Source organism: Cyprinus carpio, chromosome B5 (genome assembly GCF_018340385.1).
Source record: "Cyprinus carpio isolate SPL01 chromosome B5, ASM1834038v1, whole genome shotgun sequence".
In the NCBI taxonomy this organism is placed as follows: Eukaryota; Metazoa; Chordata; class Actinopteri; order Cypriniformes; family Cyprinidae; genus Cyprinus; species Cyprinus carpio.
Window position 1 is genome coordinate 7,680,489 of NC_056601.1, and position 19,842 is coordinate 7,700,330.

The 19,842-nt window shown below is 36.9% G+C and overlaps 2 protein-coding genes across 14 annotated transcripts in view; both read right to left on the reverse strand.

Moving 5' to 3' along the window:
- Nucleotides 1-5,700, reverse strand: part of si:dkey-61l1.4 (collagen alpha-1(I) chain) — a 44,904-nt gene extending 39,204 nt beyond the window's left edge. Inside the window, exon 1 of the mRNA XM_042724022.1 lies at nt 4,377-5,700. Within this exon, the coding sequence (XP_042579956.1) occupies nt 4,377-4,461 (85 nt within the window). The 5' untranslated portion in view covers nt 4,462-5,700. The remainder of the gene's footprint in view (nt 1-4,376) is intronic.
- A 50-nt stretch (nt 5,701-5,750) lies between these two features.
- The window catches only part of cacna1ba (calcium channel, voltage-dependent, N type, alpha 1B subunit, a), a 110,050-nt gene continuing 95,958 nt past the window's right edge, over nt 5,751-19,842 (reverse strand). For 6 of the 13 annotated variants that reach the window (XM_042724026.1, XM_042724023.1, XM_042724033.1 and 3 more), the window contains 11 exons: nt 19,595-19,691; nt 17,024-17,129; nt 16,303-16,410; nt 15,953-16,080; nt 15,576-15,715; nt 15,343-15,469; nt 15,143-15,253; nt 11,863-11,901; nt 11,026-11,236; nt 9,792-9,994; nt 5,751-8,337 (listed from right to left, as the gene is read on the reverse strand). In XM_042724026.1, coding sequence (XP_042579960.1) covers nt 7,807-8,337; nt 9,792-9,994; nt 11,026-11,236; nt 11,863-11,901; nt 15,143-15,253; nt 15,343-15,469; nt 15,576-15,715; nt 15,953-16,080; nt 16,303-16,410; nt 17,024-17,129; nt 19,595-19,691 — 1,801 coding nt within the window. In that variant the 3' untranslated portion in view covers nt 5,751-7,806. The remainder of the gene's footprint in view (nt 8,338-9,791; nt 9,995-11,025; nt 11,237-11,862; nt 11,902-15,142; nt 15,254-15,342; nt 15,470-15,575; nt 15,716-15,952; nt 16,081-16,302; nt 16,411-17,023; nt 17,130-19,594; nt 19,692-19,842) is intronic. The other 7 variants (XM_042724031.1, XM_042724027.1, XM_042724025.1 and 4 more) reach the window with 2 other exon arrangements.

Sequence of the window (19,842 nt, forward strand, 5' to 3'; positions counted from 1 at the left end):
CAGAGAAATGGATTATCCAGAGTATCAATCTAACTAAAGCGATGACGAATTTTCAAAGGACATAGAATGATCTCAAACTATGATATACAGGGAATAAAAATGTATGTTACATCACATGAAAAAGACTTCACTTCATATGACAGGTCTGATAGGCATAGCTGTTTAAATGGATTAATGTAATAAAGCAATCTCAATGCAGCATGGGAGACAAGGCTTCAAGGTTTCCCTAAAGGAAAGACAGTGCCAAGAAAACCCAAAGAGCGTCATTATCCACTCTGACTTTCCTTACAGAGTTAACAGGCCTGTTCCTGTCCACCAGCCACAAATCAACCGCACACTGAAATTCTGCCAAATGTTGCTTCAAGAGTGAATTTCTCACTAATCAAATCAGTGTTTCGAGAGCCAAATGACTGGCGTCAGAAACGTCCAGGGGCACCCACAGGATTCCGATCCATGGTAAGTGGATGGAAAAAAAATAAACAGGACCTACACCAGTTTGATGTTTATATTAAGAGGGACATTGGCACAAAAACGCAACACTAACTCTAATATACTAAACGACCTTAATGAAATGAGTTATCAGCACAAAACTAAACTGTGAGCCACCAAAGTAACCCTAATGATACTGATTAAAGATAGTGTCAACTATCAAGTGTAAAGGCATGTTATAGACTAGAGCTTTAATTCATCCACATACTGTATACATTTATGTTTTTACCTTTTGAATTTTCAAGTAAAGAATTTAAAAAAACAAAGAGTAAAATAAAGTGTAGATAACTGGAACTGGAAGCAAAAAGTCTAATGACATATGCAGAACTTCTCCAATAATTTAGTCTGCTTTAAACCCATCCCTGTGAACTTGCATTCATCTGCCTCAATGAGCAATAAATACAGTCGATGACTGATGCATAGAACTAAGTTCCCACCCGGCATCATTCTCCTGTTTGAAAATACACTACACTCAGATGTACATCACAATAAAGTCCCTACTTCCATTTTATTGTGTTTAATTAAATGTTCACTCTCTTAGATCCAACTGCATCAAACTCAGTGGCTGCATTCAAATCTAGTTTGCTAAAAACAGTATGTGAATGTCCGAATTCACAGTATTCATAAAAAGTATAGGCTCTGACATTGTTAAACAATGGTATATGCTTCTGTATGAGCCAGAACTCATGATCAAATTTATTGAAAAAAAAAAAAAAAAAATTTTTCATTTCTAAATTACCAGCACTGCATTACCCACAATCCTAAACAACTAGAGAAATCGCTCTTTTCATGGGATAGGAAATTGCAAAGGTTACTGCTCGTTCCCACACACTCAATGACTTTGCAATCCTGTGCTTCTACCAGTGAGAAAGTGTTTTCTTTATTTAAGATTTTTAATGCTTCTGGAAGAAAAACAAAATACTACCTGAATCTTAATGATTTAGATATTATGTTACAGAATGTTTATTGTGAAATACTGGTGTGGAAAGGTATGCCATTGTGTGTACAGGTAAGGGCACATACAGTAAAATGACTTGTTTTTACTGAAGAAATTTCATTTCAGCATGGTTTAATTTGAGTGCTGTTATACTACTTGGGTATTAAAAACGAGGTCTTCTTTTCTTGTTTTTTGCTCCACAGAAAAAAGAAAGTCATACAGGTTTGGAACGGCATGACGGTGAGTAAATGGTGACAGAATATTCTTTTCTGAGTGCACTATCCCTTTGTCAGAACAAATTATAATTCCTTTTGACATTATGGAAAGCAACTTAAAATGCTACAAATCTATACAAATCTGAACCTTTAATTCCATACAATGGAAGCTTTTCTTAGCATTTACAGTCTTAAATCCATCAAGCTCTCTCATATAGTTTAAAAACATATAGCTAACTGAAATCATGTGCACATTTTACGAAAGCACAGATTGAGTTCTCTACTTCTTGGATACTGATGTGATGTGATAAGAGTAACACTGTCCAGATTAAGTCTAGTCTCCATGGCTGTAAAGCTCAGCCAGCCAGCCTGCATTTGCCTTACAGTACAGTACTGGAACAGCCTTCAGACAAATAATCAGTAAGGTTTAAGGGGCTTGTTTCACCCTGGCTGCTCACCAGAGTCATGGTAATCAATCAGGGACAGCATTAATTATGTCTGCTACTATAGCTGCCTCCTTGAAGTCGCCACAGAGACCGACACACCAGAGCTTTGATTTACAGTCAAAATGAGAAGAAAGAAGGGATTGTGTTCAGAGCAAACAGACCGTAACCTCGCATTTGACAGCCAATCTGTCTATTAACACTGTGCCATCATGCATACAGCTGATGTTCTCACTGTAATGACTGAGTAAGGACATGACTGGCTAACACTGGCTGAGAGTGTATTAGAGTACAGTAAAAGATGTTTTCGGAAAAACATGTGTTCACAACAGTATTCTGTATGTCCTTTTTCTTTGTCTACTGATAGGCTAAAGCAATCCCACAGTTTCTACAAAAATATTAAGCAGTGCAACTGTTCAACACTGATAATAATAAGAAATTTTACTTGAGCACCAAATCTGCATATTAGATTGATTTCTGAAAGATCATGTGACGCTGAAGATTGTAGTAATGGCTGCGGAAAATTCAGCTTTGCCATTACAGAAATACAGCAAATTACATTTTTAGATATATTGAAATAGAAAATAGTTATTTTTACAGAATATTTAATTACTATATTAACTGTATTTTTGATCCAATAAGTGCAGCTTTGGTGACATAAGAGACTTTTTAAAAAAGAAATACAAATCTTAAAATATTTCATTACTATTTTAACTGTATTTTTCATCAAACAAGTGCAGCATTGGTGACATAAGAGAATTTTTAATAAACAAATAAATATCTTACGGGCCCCACAAATCCGCCCAATTTTCACATTACATTTTCATTTTAATATGGGAGGGAACGAAAAATCAGCTGAATTTTTCAGCTTTGGTTCAAGTTAACTTTAACATATTGTACAAATTGAACATATTGTATTTTTGTCCCGTTTTCAATATTCTTTCTTTGAGATCAAACAGTAATTGACCTCCTGCTGAAGGTCCTTGCCGAGAAGTTCTAAAATGACAATATACATTATTCTCTGCCCATAGATTAGGAACTGATACTGTACCACGATCAGACAGGGCTTTTAAAACCACATCTGCACATTCTGAAAGTCAGACATGATCAAAGTGGTACACATGATCAAATAAAAGCAAGATGTGCTCCAAATTTCCAGCAAAACTAGAACATTTTCCAAAAACTACAATACAGAGACCTAACCATTCACATGAACTCCTCAATGATGTAATTTAGGGCTTTATCAAACAGTAACATCTCCTATAAATCTAATGTATCTGTCTCAGTAGTTGAAAATGGTACAGGTGTTACAGATGGCAATAGAGCTGTGGCTACATTTTATGAAGCCTAGCAATTGAAAACCAACAAATTCACTGAATAAATGAACCCAGACTCATGAATGGCACATCTTATTAAGAGTTGTAAAACATGTTACTGCACTGATTACATAATGGGTTCTGCAGACTCGCTCTAATAATCCCCAGATTATCCACAATGTTCTCCAACAACTGAGAAGGCAACCCCCATTCAATGGGACAGGTGGCTGAAACAGGGCCCATGAGAAACAGTTGTAACATTAGCTCAATTAAAAAACCCAAATCAGATTCCTTTCACATATGGACATTTTTAAGTACAAATTGTGACTTGGTAGTATAAGACTGTGGAACAGATTTCTGGAAAAATGTAAAGAACTTGAATGTGGTTATATGGCTTTTCACTAAGAAATATGTTCAACAGCTGTTGACAGACAACCATTCCATGAGCTTTACCATCAGTGTACAAACTACAAATTCATTATTTGAGTTTATAGTATATTGAAGCAGTCTGTAATACTTTTAGCTTTTAATACCAAGCGATTAAGCTTATACTTAAACACGACATAAAAGGTAATGTACAATTAGAGAACATATCAATATTTTTATGCGTTACTACACCGCCACCTCGGGATAAAATTGATACTACACAACAGCACTAGACCATGCAAATAGTTCAAAAGTTACTGCAATGATACGAAATGGCATAACCCATGCAAGGACTGACTGTATTACTATCTGTAGTTAGTATTATTAGGAGTACGAATTAAGAAAAGATTGATTCTTAATCACCTAGACGTTAATTTTAGGTTGTAACTGTAAACAGTTAAGCGTGTCAGTTAGTGAGGTAAATGATAAATTAAATGTATTTTTTTTTATTAAACAACGTAATTATATAATTAAATTAAATTGAATGCTAATCGTTTTGTTTACACACACGCGAGCGTCGGCAGGTGAAGTGTTTCCGCTCTGTTCTTACCTGAGTCCGAGACACCAGATCCTGTTTCCGAAAAGTCTGCATGGAAAGCTTTAACCAGTGCACACATTGATAAAAATAACCACATCTTTGAAAAGCAGTGTTCCTCCAGTTAACTCTCAAATAGTAGTAAAATGATGAAAATACCGGGGGAAAAACCATGAATATAAATTACAGCCTAAAAGCTGATGTGTCTATGTATGGAAAGTTTACATAGGTATTTTGAGCGTGAAATCTGTTATCAGTCTACTTCAAGAAGTCTTCTTGCTCTGCAAATGCACGCTTCCCAATCACCCCCGTTCAAGTCCGCCCACACCACACGAATCAGCCAATCAGATCCAAGTAAGCCTCCAGACAGGTGGAACCCTGATTCACCTTGCCACTCCTGTACGGTCCTATGCTTTGATCAATCTGTAACATCATCAATCAAAAAGAAAATACTCTATGATGCTGCAGATATCATATATTTTATCGTACAAGATTTATTATCATATATTTGCATGCATGTTTTCAGGATAGGCTAAATATTCAATAAACCACAGATCTCTATTATTTGAGTTCATTTTTTAATTCAAGGACTTCGCTTCATACAAAAATGTTATAGTAGAAACAACTGCAGATTTCAAAGTCTGGCCATGGAACAGAAATCAGGCAACAAACAAGTCACTAGCAGAAATCAAATAAAGGATGTGCCTGCTCTTATGCATGGATGGAGCTGAGAACATATGAATACTGTTTCCTTTATTTATAAATGTTTCAACAATTTATTTTTTTATTTCAACAAATCCCCTAATTCATATGAAAGGTCATTTAAAAAATCAAACCAAAAAAGAATACATTGTATCAAAAAGTAGAAGATAAACCATGGGAATTTTAACATGCGCATACATTTTAAGACCATGCAAACATTAATCTTTCCAGAAACAGCCACATTTAAGCTTGGTTGATGTACAGGGGAAAAGAGCATATCAGATTTTGGCAATAAATTATGAAAGGTATAGGTAGATGAATATGATGTTTTCCCAAATCACAGAGAAGCTGAAGAAATTGGTTTATCAATAGAACCACAGTTTTGATCCACTATGGCAACATGCCGAAGGACATCAATAGATGTGCTGGGAGTGCAAAGATTTGTTCCTAGTTACACATGAACAATGCAACAACTCATAACAATATCAGCAAAATGTCAGCACATCCTTTAACTTCTGTCTCACAGAGCATGTAGAAAAATAGCAGTTGTTCAGACCGTAGATTTGAAACAACATTTTTCTTTTTTCCCCTGGCAAACTGGACATCTCTGATGCATGCACATACAGAAACTTGCGATTTTTTTCATATATATATATATATATATATAATTTTTTTTTCTTTTTTTTTTGCTGATTTCTGCTTTTTAATCATTGTGCCTTTATGCATTCTAAAATATACTTTTTCATATTTTTTTTTAAATTATTTTTAAAAAAAAGAAGAAGAAGAAGATTTGGTCACTATCATGCTAAAGCCTGAATCTGGATTTCCCAGCAGGTAAAGCTACAAAATGAATGATGTATATTTTTCAAAGTGTCATCTCGTTGCATAGCCCTACATAAAGAAAATACATGTTTAAAAAAAAAAATTTGAAAATGAAAGAACATTCACTGTCAGCAAAGTCCTGACACATCAGTGGCCAAGAATCACCTGATTAGCCAAACAATTCTCCAAGCGTCTAATGTATTCATGTATGTCAATGCGGAACTGGTGAAATGATCCCCATCCACACAGTGTCCCAATACAGAGGCTTTTTTCTGTTCTTTCAGACTGCCTCACCCTCTGGCTAAATATTCCTCTCATGTTACCAGTGTGATAAAAAGGAGCCGGCCATATTTCTATACGGCCAGCAGCTGGGGAACAGCGGCAGAATGAAAGCTGTGAGCGTGTATGTGTGTCTGGGGGTGCTTGGAGGATTGCCATGAGGGGGAAAGTTTAACCCTAACACAGATTGGCCTACTGTACCGGTGCCAGGACCCTGGCTCGATGCAACACAACACGCGCTCACATCAGGAAACCTGCTACACGAGCAAAGCATGCTCCTTTGTGACAGTTCTTCAGTTTTCAGTCCTTGCATCTAACCATCCAAAGGATCAAACAGAGAAGGCAAATAGCAATGCAGTCTGAGCATCTTCATCAGGACAGGAAATATACACCGTAAATATTGGTTTCTTAAGCATGGTCAATCAAGAATTGAAGACTTTTTTTTAACATGCAATTTTATAACTGTGGTTATTAAGTCCCCGTCAGGACAAATACACAACTACTGCAGTTTTTTAATAGGTGCTCCATACTAACATATGCTTTTGGTGATGGAATTTTTCAATATTCCATTCAGTACTAAAATTGTACAAAAAGGAGACAAGAATTAAAAAAACAACAACAACAACAAAAACAATCATACTGTCATTTCCATTCAAAAACCTAACGTGGTACTGTATCTTCTGAATTAAGGCCTGCGTTCGTAACACCTTGTAGTTCCATTTAACCCTTAGAGCTTGTTCAGTTCACTCTCTCAAGTGTGGATGCACTAAAAAAGGCTGAGGTTGCATCACTACTACAATGTATTCAAAAGGTTAGGCACTTTGTAAATAACATCTGGAGCAGTCAAGAAGAATCGGTAGACCTGACAGTATGGTGAAGCCGTAAGCGATTTACGTAAAACCGTCCATCTTTACAATACAAAAAAGCACATAATGAATAGATAAAATATCTACAATTTGATATAAAACAAAGTACATTATGGTTGTCAAAGGTTTCACACATAGTGACGTGTGCGAGGAATGGCCATCAGCAGCATAATGAACAATCTGCTTTCGCAACAGTGTGAAATAACATGGAATTCTCTTAGATGGAGATAGGGCCGAATAAAACAGTGTTTCTTGCATTTCCATCCACTTCTGTAAACCTTTGCTCCATAAAAGGTACATCTATAATGCCAAGATAACATTTTCATGGGAATATTTGCATTAAGGGTGCGTCGCAGAGGCTGGCTTTGAGGGAAACTGGCCAGACGCCCGTTGTGGTCTACACTTGAAGCAGTGGGTCACTCTTTTCCCAGGTTACACAAGCACACTTTGGCATCTTTTGCCCCTAAAAGGCAAAGATTAAGAAAAAGCCCGTGTGTTTTCACATAAACTGTAAATCTTAAGTGTTTTTAAAAAGACCACACCCATCAAACCATTTAGCCTGACTGAAATGCAACAAAGTCAGGTGGGTTTGAGCCTTTTTATCCCACATCTGCTGCTTTGTAAGCATACTGTACATGTATGTTTTATCCTTTGGACATTGAAAAAAAAAAATGTATTACTGAATTTAACACCACCCGCAAAATAAGAGATGATAAAACTCATCATGATTTGAAAACAAAAACATCATCTGTACGTGTGTGTAAATTAAAGCCATGCTAGCACCAGTCGTCCATCTCTGCCTCTGGGTAGTACTGCCGTGCCCTTCCTCTGCTGGCCCCGGGGCCCGTGATGAAGTGGTATCCGTTGGGAACCCCGCGGAACTGCTGTTGTGGAGGTGGGGGAATCGCCACGATCGGCATCCCTACAGTCTGGGCAAAACGGCCCGTCTGAGGGCTCGGATCCTCTTGGAAGACGGCGTAGGCTTCAAGCTGGAGGCCGGCAGGGTGGTCTGGGGGCCCCAAGAAGGGTTCTGAGTTAATGCGACTGACGGGGGCTGGCGAGCTGGAGATGGAGCCGCTGTGTAAGAGGGCGTTGTGCTCGGACACACCGCGGCTCAGTCTGCCGGGACTGGGGGGAAGCAAGCCGGCCTGTGTGCCCAGAAATTGCACAGGGGAGGAGTTGGCAGTCCTGTAGGTCACAGAGGGACGAGGAGTAAGGGGGGTCTGGGGCAGCTGTCTGCGCCCACGGCTTGGAGTGCTCGCCCCTGAGGTCAACAACACCGGGCTCCTCTTAGCCCAACCACTGCCCTAGATGAAAATTAAACAAGCAAATCAAAACAATAAAACGATGAGGGGGAAATGCCCAAAAGGTTAGACAGGGACCAGGGGCCAAAGAAGGAAGGAAGGAAAGGATGAGTAACATGTTGGACGAGACAGCGGAAAAAGATGGACGATGAATAGGACAAAAACGAAAGCCAAAAAGAAAGGAGAGAGTGAAGATGACAGTGAAGACAAAGAAAGAAAAGACGGACAAATGCACAGAGAAATGGTGTGGAAGAAGAGTGGAAAGAGAAGTGAAAGCCTATGAGTGGTTGCACTACAACCGTAGAGAAGAGACACTTTTTCATTTATGATGTTTATATCACAAAACGTCAAACATTTTAGAAGAAAAACAAACTCAAAGATATCTCAATATCTTCATGGCAAGAGTAGGAATGGTTAGCACTTTACTGCATTTCTGTGTGATTGGTGCCACGGAAGCCTGTGCAGAGGATTATGTACTATGCAAATTCTCTGCTTAAACATCTGAAAAATATGTAACAGCAAAACTGACTTTAAACAGATGAAATACGATTCCAAACTTCAGATTGTAATTTTAGATTAATTAGTTGTTATTAGACAAGGAAAACAATGCAACGTTGTTGGTTTTGTTTCCATTAAAAAGGTATAAAAGCTAATTGACCTAATGTAAATTTACCTTTAAATGACAGACTAGCAGTTTTATCAGTCCAATACTCACTATCCACCTTGTTTTTAATGTAAGAGTGCATGTGGCATTTTGCAAATTGGCATTTGTCTAATTATTTTGATTTACAATTGTAAAACACACTGGTTTGTAGCGCAAATACTGTAGTTTCACAGTTTACTGCATTTTGATATTTTTCTAGGTATTTACCTATAGTGGCTAATAAACCAGAAGTCTCGTACATTCACTGGAAATAGCTTACTTCTGTTATAAAAAATAAAGTGGATAACTTATTTCTTGGTTTTAAACTAGGCCCTCAGTTTGTAAAAACAATAAACACTTTTACATTAATGCAATTACAGTGGAAACTTATGAGAAAGGTTAATAATATATAAAATATACTATATTATTATATTAATATAATTGGTTATCATATTATTTAAGTCTTAAATATGTGTTAAACTGTGTGCATTTTAAAAGTCCCATTGGTTTCCAATGTAAATGTACTGCTTTTTTATATTGAGGGACAAAGATCCCATAGACCATAGAGCATAACCTGGGTTTAACTCAGAACATTATCTTCATTACTGTATAATGCATCTTGGCACTTTTCACCGATTTCTATCTTCATAACTATTTAATTTTTACCTTGTCTGAAATCCCTAACATGTTTTTCGTTAGATCAAACTTAAAATATCCTTTTATTTATTCCCTGATCATTATCCAGTCTTTAACATCTGACCTAGCCTTTCATTTTAACACATGTCCCTGTCCTGTCTTGACAACCCCATCCCACCTGCTTGCTGAGAGTGGCCTCCTTGGCCTCGCTGGGCGAGGTGGCACAGCTTGCCACGGCAGACTTGCTGGGACAGTGTTCCCGACTGCTGTAGCGATCACATGAGTAATACCGCTGCTTCTCCGCTGAAGACGAATGATGTTTCCTCTCATGGGAACGACCTCGGTCATGCGGCCTCTCCTCTACAGGGTCAGCTGCTGTGCCTGAGAACCAACCAAAAACATGAGGAAAAGAAAGACAAACCATTAATTAAAGTATTTTTTTTATTAGTACTTTTTTTTTTTTTATTTTTAGAAATTTTTTCTTGAAAAGCAAAATTGTGATTGACGTTTTTAAATTATTATTATTATTATTAAATTACTTACTTTTTGTTGTTTTGACTACAAAATTCACTTCATTCTTAAAGAAATACATGTTATTTGCAAATAAGATAATAAAAACAATTAAAAATTGTCTTAATACAATATTTTTGCTTTTTATATTTGCATATTTTTTACTGGAAATCAAGTAAAAAATATTGATATCTAAAATCATGATATCATGCATAATTTATGCATAATTATTTTAACAATAAAAAAACAAGAAGAAAATGTCTTGTAGTTGGGAAAAGCAAAACACAATGCAATATCGGATCATATTTTGTTTAAAAAAAATTTAGTAAGAACTTAAATGCTTCCATTTTAACAAATGAGAAAAAAAAATGTTCTATTTTAAATTCAAGTATAATTATTTGTGCCAAACTTAAGAAAAGGTCAGGATTGTTTGACCCCTTCCTGCTTTTTTTTCTTTTCTTTCTTTTTTTTTTTTTATTAAGAAAATTAAAGGAAAAATAAAACAAAACAACAGGATTTCTTGAGCTATTGAGCCCTGCTGTGGCAGATCCATCTCTTCCAGTCTCCCTCTCCTCTGGATTTTCACATTCCTCAACAGGCTCCAGTCAAAAACCTGACCGCCTGAATTTTTCTTCCCTGTTCTCAATTGGCCTGCTGAGAGGTAACCATAAATTATCAGGTCATGGGTCTGCATGTCTGTCAGTCCCTTTTATCTGGCTAATAGAGGCCAGCTGCGGCGGGACGCTCTCACACCAGGTCCTGCTTCTGCACTTCACTGATCCTCAACACAACCCGATCCCGTCTGGTTTTAGGATCAGTTCAACCAATGCAACTAAAAATCTACATTGTGCTTCACTTCATGCAGCAAGTTTTTTGAGTTGTATTTTACAAAGTGTTTTGACCTGTAGCTTTGTGTTGTCCAGTGGGCGACCTGTCCAAAGATCTCTGTTTCTTGTCTCTGTCCCTACGATGATGGCATCGGTGATGATGGTGATGGTGGTGATGTCGTTCTTGAACAGGTTTCGCCAAAGTGTAGTCATTCAGATTCACCTCCTGAGGGCGCTGTGGTGCAAAAGTGGATGCGGAGCGTCTCATGGGGGAATCAGGAATGGTCTGAGAATGAAAACAAGGTGGTGGTTACATAAACTCATCTTGGAATATTACAAGGGATGCTGTACTGAAATTGCCTATAATAACACTGCCTTGTATGCTAAACCTCCATTTTATCTCAGATGCATCAATACAGGGATGAACTCCAGGCTAACTAAGTCATTATGATATCAAAGTATTAGAGGCAATCTAACATCTGTAGCAGCTGAGCTAATCCTGTTTGAGGAAACACTCATTTTGGGCTTAGACCCTCAATTTATGCTCCCATCCACAGGTGCATTTTAATGGTGTGCCTCTAAATCTGTCTGAAATGATCAAAGGTCACTGGCTCTAGAGTCGCTGTACTAGACTTCCTTTGATTTCATGTTTTGCAGTACAACAGGCTGCAGATCCTCAAATTCTTACTGACACTGAGGACAAACAGACCTGGGACTTACTGTAACCAATAACAAAGTTCAGCTCAGGGGTTCTCAACATTGTTGGCTCCAAGGATTGTTTTGTATTATTTCAAAACAATTGAAATAATTTTGAGACCCTCTCAGAAGTGTGCTGATGCCCCACTGATGGAGATCCTTGTGTCAAGCCAAGAATATATTCTTAGAAAACTGAATACAAAAAGTTGTTCTTACTTCCAGTAAAGTCCCAGGAGAATGACGTGAATGGCTCCTCTGATGAAACGCGTCAGAGGACAAAATAGAAGTGAAGGGCAGGGAAGACATGGAGAGAGGGAAAAAATAAATTTTCATGATAATGTACTTTAAAGAAACATTAAAAGTAATTGTGCATGATAGTATTTTTGTGATTTCATATAATTAGACTAGTGGTGTAGAAATTACATACAGTACTTCACCTGTAACACTGCATATGTGTAAAAAAAGACAAAGCCAAATGATAGTTCTGAATGCTCAGAAATGTTGCATTTTTCATGTTTTTATTTTTATTTTATTAGTTCACCCAAAAATGTAAATTCTGTCATTAATTACTCTTGTGTCGTTCCAAACCCATAAGACCTTCATTCATATTCATAAACACAAATTAAGATATTTTTGATGAAATCCAAGAGCTTTCTGACCCTGCACAGACAGCAATGCAACTACCACACTCAAGTTTGTATTATCGTAGCTTAAAAAATTTAGGGTTGAACCACTGATGTCACATGGACTATTTTAACAATGTCCTTACTACCTTTCTGGGTCTAGAAAGTGGTAGTTGCATTGCTGTCTATGCAAGGTCAGAAAGCTCTCGGATATCTTCAAAATGTGGTAATCTGTGTTCCTAAAATGAACGAAGGTCTTACGGTTTTGGAACGACATGAGGGTAAGTAATTAATGACAGAATTTTTCTATTTTTTGGGTGAACTATCCCTTTAAGCTTCCTTGAGAATCAATATCCTTGATTATTATCCATCCTCCTCTTATTCATCCATAACAGACACAAGTCATTCCTTAAGGCACACTTGTCAATTAAAATGTCTTTGCAGATCTTCCCCATATCATAGTTTTGCAGAGTTTCTGGGTTGTGGTTTAAATAAATCTCCATTTGAGGCTGTAATTTGGCTCTATTTTCATCCATTGAGCAGACGGACTGGTGGTGGCCAGATGCCAATGGTGAAGGGATTTCCCTCGCAGAAATCAGAGGGATTTGGACATATTAGCAGGTGCTGAAACGTTACATTAAGCATCATATTTCTCTTATCGGTTAGTCCAGCACTTTAAAGAGATTTGGTTTTGGATGGGAATCAAATTTGGGAGTGAAATAGAGGCACTCAGTGAGCCTGAGCAGCCCATTAGCACTAGAGAGGTGTGGGATAGGTGTGATTTGATAGGAGGAATACCCTGATGAGTCTTAATGGATGGATTGTCTTTACAGACAGATGATTTTAGTTTTTTTTTCCAATGTCTCAGTTGTTCTCACATACTATATATATATATATATATATATATATATATATATATATATATATATATATATATATATATATATATATATATATATATGTGTGTGTGTGTGTGTGTGTGTGCATTATTTTTGTGTGTTTGTGTGTTTGTGTGATTTATATAACATTAAGCAAGCTAAATGTTAAGATCCCAAAACTACACAATCCATTAGAAAACAAATTACATTTAAAATAAAAACAGAAGAATGCCATTCAGTATTCAAACCAATATGGATTTTTAAATCCATCTCAAAGTAACCACAAAGTAATCTCAACCTTTTTTCTTAAGAGTCTGCTTATTCTGATTGTGAGCTTCATTTCACTTCCTTTTAGCCAGCACAAGCTGAAAACTGATCCAGGGTGCAGATCTGGCAACCTACCAAAGACTAATTGTATTATGTTTTACTTCCCCTGTGCCCTAAAATAGGACAAATGTACAAATTCTACAAATGTCCTATTTTCATTAGACTTGGCATGCAAAAACAATGAAACAATACATAAGTGTCTAAACCTTTTTTTAATGTAATAGCGTGTGTGGCCATTTGTAACTTGAAAGTGCAAGGTTTCCAGTGTTATCTGCTTCCACTTATTTTAGCTGTAAAAACAGCTCGTTGTGGTTCTTGATATTGCAAACAGGTATTTCTTATCATAGTATTCTAATGTACTGTCATAATTATAATTGTATTGACTGACTCTCTCTCTCTCTCACACACACACACACACACACACACTACTGTGCAAAAGTCTTAGGCACGTTAGTATTTTCACCCCAAAGAATGGTGTTTGGCCAGTTATTTCTATCTTTTACTTTAGTGTGTCAGTAGAAAATATCAGTTTACATTTCTAAACATTCATTTTGCCATTAATTTTAATAATAATCTAGTGAGATTTTTGAATGCACACGCAGTCTGACAACAGCCAGTGCTCCACATGGAGATCTGATCTACACTTGCACACTGATCTACACTTGCACACTGATCTACACTTGCACATTGTTTTTCAGGTAGCTTTGCAGGAAGGTTTCTTCAAGCATCTTGGAGATACAACGACAGTTCTTCTGGATTTAGTTTGTCTCAGTTTCATCTGTTTCTTCATGTAATCACAGACAGATTTGATGATGGTGAGATCAGATCTCCATGTGGAGCACCGGCTGTTGTCAGACTGCTTGTGCATTCGAAAATCTCACTAGATTATTATTAAAATTAATTGCAAAATGAATGTTTGGAAATGTAAACTGATATTTTCTACTGACACACTACAGCAAAAGATAAAAATAACTTGCTTAAAACCCTTTTTTGGTGTGAAAATACTAATGTGCCTAAGACTTTTGCAAAGTACTGTATATATATATTTTTTAGAGCTGTCAGTTTAACACATTAACTTAATTAATTAGTTATAAAAAAAAATAATGCAACTAAAATATTTTAACCCAGTTAACGCACTGGCCCTGCCCCCAGACATGTACATAATCTTACATTTCATGTAGTTGATTGTTGACAAATATGATGCAGGGCAACAACTCCATAAATGCAGTTATGCCCTAAAATTCAAGATAATGGTGCAAAAATGCCCCTGTATGTGTTTTTTCTCATATTTATATTAAACGATATCACACGAGCACGGAGAGCAGTAGGATATTGCACGAGTGCTGATCTTGCCCCGAATATCACAATGTGATTTTATACAACAGTTTAGTAAATAAGAAGTTATTGTGTTATATTATAAACACAATATTATGTTGTTATGTTATGTTGTTTTTCTCAGTTGATCCGGTCGCTGTTGGTTGCTGATATTGCCAGTGGTTTCCAAACTCTTTATTTCTCCATGCCCTTTGTTTTTAATTGACTTCCTCTTTTCTTTTAGCATCCAAATTGCTTGCTTTTCTGTGTGTGTGTGTGTGTGTGTGTGTGTGTGTAGATTTTAGAGCAAGACACAGAAGGTTTTTAGTGCAAAACATTGATTCAGTATAATACCTGCATCTCTGCGTTGAGTTTTGGCATGGATACTGCACGTCCTTGGCCTTCAAGGATGCCAGAGGGGACTGTGTTGGCACTGTTCTCCATCTTCCTCATTTCTACTGACTCCTATTAAATACACACAATAAGAGATTAAATACAGATTAAAGAAAGACGTTGCATGTGTCAGAAAGAGTCAGCATTTTTATGTACAGCACCTGGGCAGTGTTTTCATTTGAGGCATCCTCTGATTGACCTCTGGACATTGGCCGTCGTTTAGATCGTGGGACCTCCTTGGACTTCTCCGAGGCCCAGGATGAAGATCCCTTTATTGTATTATCAAGACTGGGCATGAAATTTGACAACCTATTAGAGTAGATACACTTCTCATGGCAAAGAGATTAATTCAACTGTGCACTGAATATGAATGCAGCAAGGATTCTGTGCTCACTGTGTGCGTCCGTTGTTGAGCGTGGTGGAGCTGGGTCTGGTCTGAGCTTGAAAGTCTGAGGCCGAATCTACACTGTTCACAGCCTGATCTTGCATGTGGGTTAGTGGGAGAATAGGCTCTAAAAGAGCACTGACTTTATTCTTTAAACAGAGAAAATCAAAAGAATCAGAGATTACACAGTCTTTATGTTTTTATGATCTTAAAAAAATTTCTATAGGCTTACATTTGAAATGAGTGTAGGCAAATTTATTTAACTTTATTTTATTACATATTATAAAATACATATTCATTGTACATCTATTTGTTTTTTTACAGTTTGATGACTTTAATATTATTTTTAAAACGTGACTAGTGGTGTAAGTGTATATATGTATCACCTGAGATCCAGGTCCTGTCTGTTCTCTCTGCTGCTGTTGCTGCATCTGAAGTCTTTTGGCTCTGTTTTGCTTGTAATAGTCAAAAATCATAAGAGCCGCATATACCTTCCCCACTGTAAGCTCATTGGCTGCAAAGAGACAAATGCACCTTAGTTATGTGCTGGTGACCACTAGATGTCGCTGTGTATTGTATTTGGAGATGTTTGCACGTGAAATTAATTGGGTTCTGTTTATATAATTCATAAGTATGAGGCTGTACTTCAGTGTTAGTCTTGTAATATGTGGATGCAAGTATTTCTGTAGAAAAAGTAAGAAAGGATCTCCTGGGTGATGATTCATAATGTGTTTACGTTTATGCGGAGTGACCAGCAGGTCCATAGTCTTCTGAGACAGGTTTGGCCAGACTGTAGCGAGCTCCTTCTTCAGTTCAGCATCTGACAGACGTTGGGCCACCATGCCTTTGGAGATATTCATGAACACAGAGAAAAGAGGCTAATTAGACTATATCTTATAGTTTAGTTTAATTATTCTGGTCTTTCATAAATATTTTCAACATTTCTCTTTTTATCTCCTGTAACATAATTATAAGTTCCTGAATTTAGATCAATGCATTGAAAGGCAAACACTTTTTGCTGAGGAGCTGGAAGAATTTAGTGAAGCTAGAAAAAACTATTTTATCTCCTGTTATCAAAATAATAATAATGATAATATAAAATTACTAATACATTAAGTTCAGTGAATTTAGATCAATACATCGCAAGGCAAAACTGTGAAAATGAAGCTAGAAAAACCCATCCAGTGCCAAACACTCAGAGTAATACAACAGATGCTTCACACACCATCCCACACACACTGCTCTGAACAGTGGAGAAGGCACTAGCAGCAGCAACAGAACAGATCACACTGAATAAGTGAGTAAATCTCTCCATTAGGCACTAATCATATTTGGAGTTATTTGGAAAAGAAAAAGATGGATTTTAAAAAGAGAGGCAAGGTGGAACAATTATCTAAATGCTGATTTATTCAATAATTACACAATCATTTAGACAATGAAAAGGGCACCAGACTGACCTGAAGCCAGTTTGATCTCCAGGGCTGTGCGGATCAGAGCCATCAGGGTGGAGGTGAAGTGCACACTGTTGTCATCTGCAATGGGCATGTTCATTTTCACCAGCCGCTGCATGGGGGGTGCATGAGGTTTATTAGTGGGGTAAAAACACTTCTCTAAACCAGCATCATCCAGAACAATCCCAAAACTCAAACAAAAAAGTTTGTGTGCATCTGAGATAAGACTTGATTATTTTATATCCTTCTATCGATTCAATTCATGCATTCTAGAAATCCAGCAATACATATATTAGATCAGTTTGGTAATTCAAAAAGGTAGCATCCTGTTCTAATCTTAGCATTTCAAGCACACAAACAGTTTTGTTCACATAGAGAATAGGAACGTACAGAATCGAACATTCACATTCACTGCTATAGGCTACAGTCCGCAACCAAAGTGCACTGGTGATAAACCAACACCGACTTGAGAGTGGAGAAAAGCATGTACACATAACCATGAGGGGCTTCAGAGAACATGGGAGCTCGACTCTGAGTGTTACAAATTAATAAAATTGCAGCAAATAGCTGCTTTTAGATTTTAAAAAAGTTTCAAATGTTGACCAGATGTGGCTTTTTAGAGCTGAAACAATGTTAAACACATTGGCAACTTTCAACTGAATCATTCTGACGACAGCTTTGTAAAAATAGTAAAAATCATGTCTAAAATATTAATTGTGTAATTGAGTCTCAAAAATTACACACTTCACCTTTAAAGGTGCACTCATTTTTTCATATTTCTCTATTAATTTCTGTATGGTTTTTAAGTGGAAAATAACCGAGTGCATCTTTAAATATGACCACTCAGTTGTATCATGGGATGTACAGTATGGTTTAGTGTGATTAATTGTGAAGAGTTGAGCTCCCCTGAGCAAAGAGAGCATACATTTACTAGCAGTAGCAGTGCAAGAAAAACAGATCATAATGAAAAAAAAAAAAGGTGGACATTCTCACACACAGACATACATTCTCACGTACTGCAGACACAGAGAAAGAGAGATAAGAATACAGGACAAAGAAAAGAGAGAGGAAATGGTCAAGTGGATGAGAGACAGACACCACAAGCAAGACGAGGAGAATAAGTGAAAGACCGCCAAGACAGGAAGAGAGAGTTCAAGTGCAAAGTTCTCATGACTGAAAGCAACTTAGGTTACACACACACTGCTCCATGAAACAAGGGTGAGAGAGGGAACCTTTTTCTATTCTAATATAACATAAAGGCTCTAAAAGAGGTTTTTGAGCTAGATTTGGGGCCTTCAAGTAAATCCCAAAGACATAGAAACCAGCAAAAAGAACAACTGGGCACATGTTTTATGTAAATTGAGTTTACAGAAAATATTTTGCATTTACAGTGCATATGATTGGTACAGAAAATCATTTTTACAATGTTGTGCACAAACCCTTACACAATGCAACATATGGGGAAAAATTTATACACAAAGTATGACCACAGATAAAATGAGATTTAAGTCTCACTTATCATCATAATTAAACAACATAGGCCCAATGGAAATACATGCTTCTATTTACATTTTTGCAAAACTCCAAAAAATGTACCTACTCACAGCCATTTCCAGCTAAATTTAACACTAGTTGCAGTAAAAAAACTTTTATTCTTTTTCACACAAATTATGATTATGGGGCAGGTTATCGATCTATAAAGACTTATTTTTTTGCACGGTTCCATACCCAATACCCCGTCATGAACTCAAAACACTTTTATCATAATGCATGATTTGTAGACTAATACATTTTGACATTTACATAACATAACCAGCTCCATATGTATGGCTTTTTGATTAAGTAAACTTGCTCACTAGCTCACCTGGTGCAGTGTAGCATTTTCAATATGGAGAACTCGGGTACGAGTCCTGTGAAATATGAGTCACAAAAAAAGCACAAAGACTTGCAGAAACAGGCTAAAATGGCATGGCTGCTTCAGAAAATGTGTTGTATCGCTATGAGTTAGGGTTTTGCATTGGTGGTACGTTATTTTCAAATGCGATAGAGCATTATTATTTTAGCACCACTCAGCAGACATTTTATTTTGTAACTGCTACGATATGTATATCACGTAATGTACTAAAGCATTTTTTGATTAACATTTAACTGTTTCGCATAAAACTGAATTTTAATGTCACCCACTGGACATTTAGCTTTGGTAGTGTATTAAAACGTGCAAGATGTAACCTCATTTCGCAGAAATGTCAAAATAAGCATGTATTTCCAATGAATCTGGGTTGTAGTTAAACATTAAATAAACTTAAGTTCTGCAGTCATACTCATCATTAGTCTGTGACCATCCCTAGATTAAAAAGGAAGTGGCGGGGAAGACTCGAATAAAAGGGAGAGGGAGAGGGACTACACCAAAAATATTAGAGCGTGGGGAGAAACAAAAAACAGTAAAAAATAAAAATAAAAATAAAAAACAACCAAAAAACGAGGGGAAACACTGCAAGAGCACAGAGATTGGCTGAAGAATAAGCCAATGGGAAGACAGTACGAGCAGGGAGAGGGGGGCATGTGAAGTTGAGCTACCTTGTAGGCGATTCGTGGAGGGCATTTCTTTCCCAAACCTAAAGGTGGGGACATGTGGAGCAGCATCTCATACATATCGAGGTACTTGATACGGCCACCACAGTGCAGACAAGGCAAAAAACCCAAAATAAAGAAAAGGATGGGGGTTAGAGAGACAGAAAGAGAAACAAGGGGGACAGAAAGTAAACCAAACAAGACGAAATGAAAAAAAAGACAAAAACAACACGACAAAAAACAGAAATCTTTTG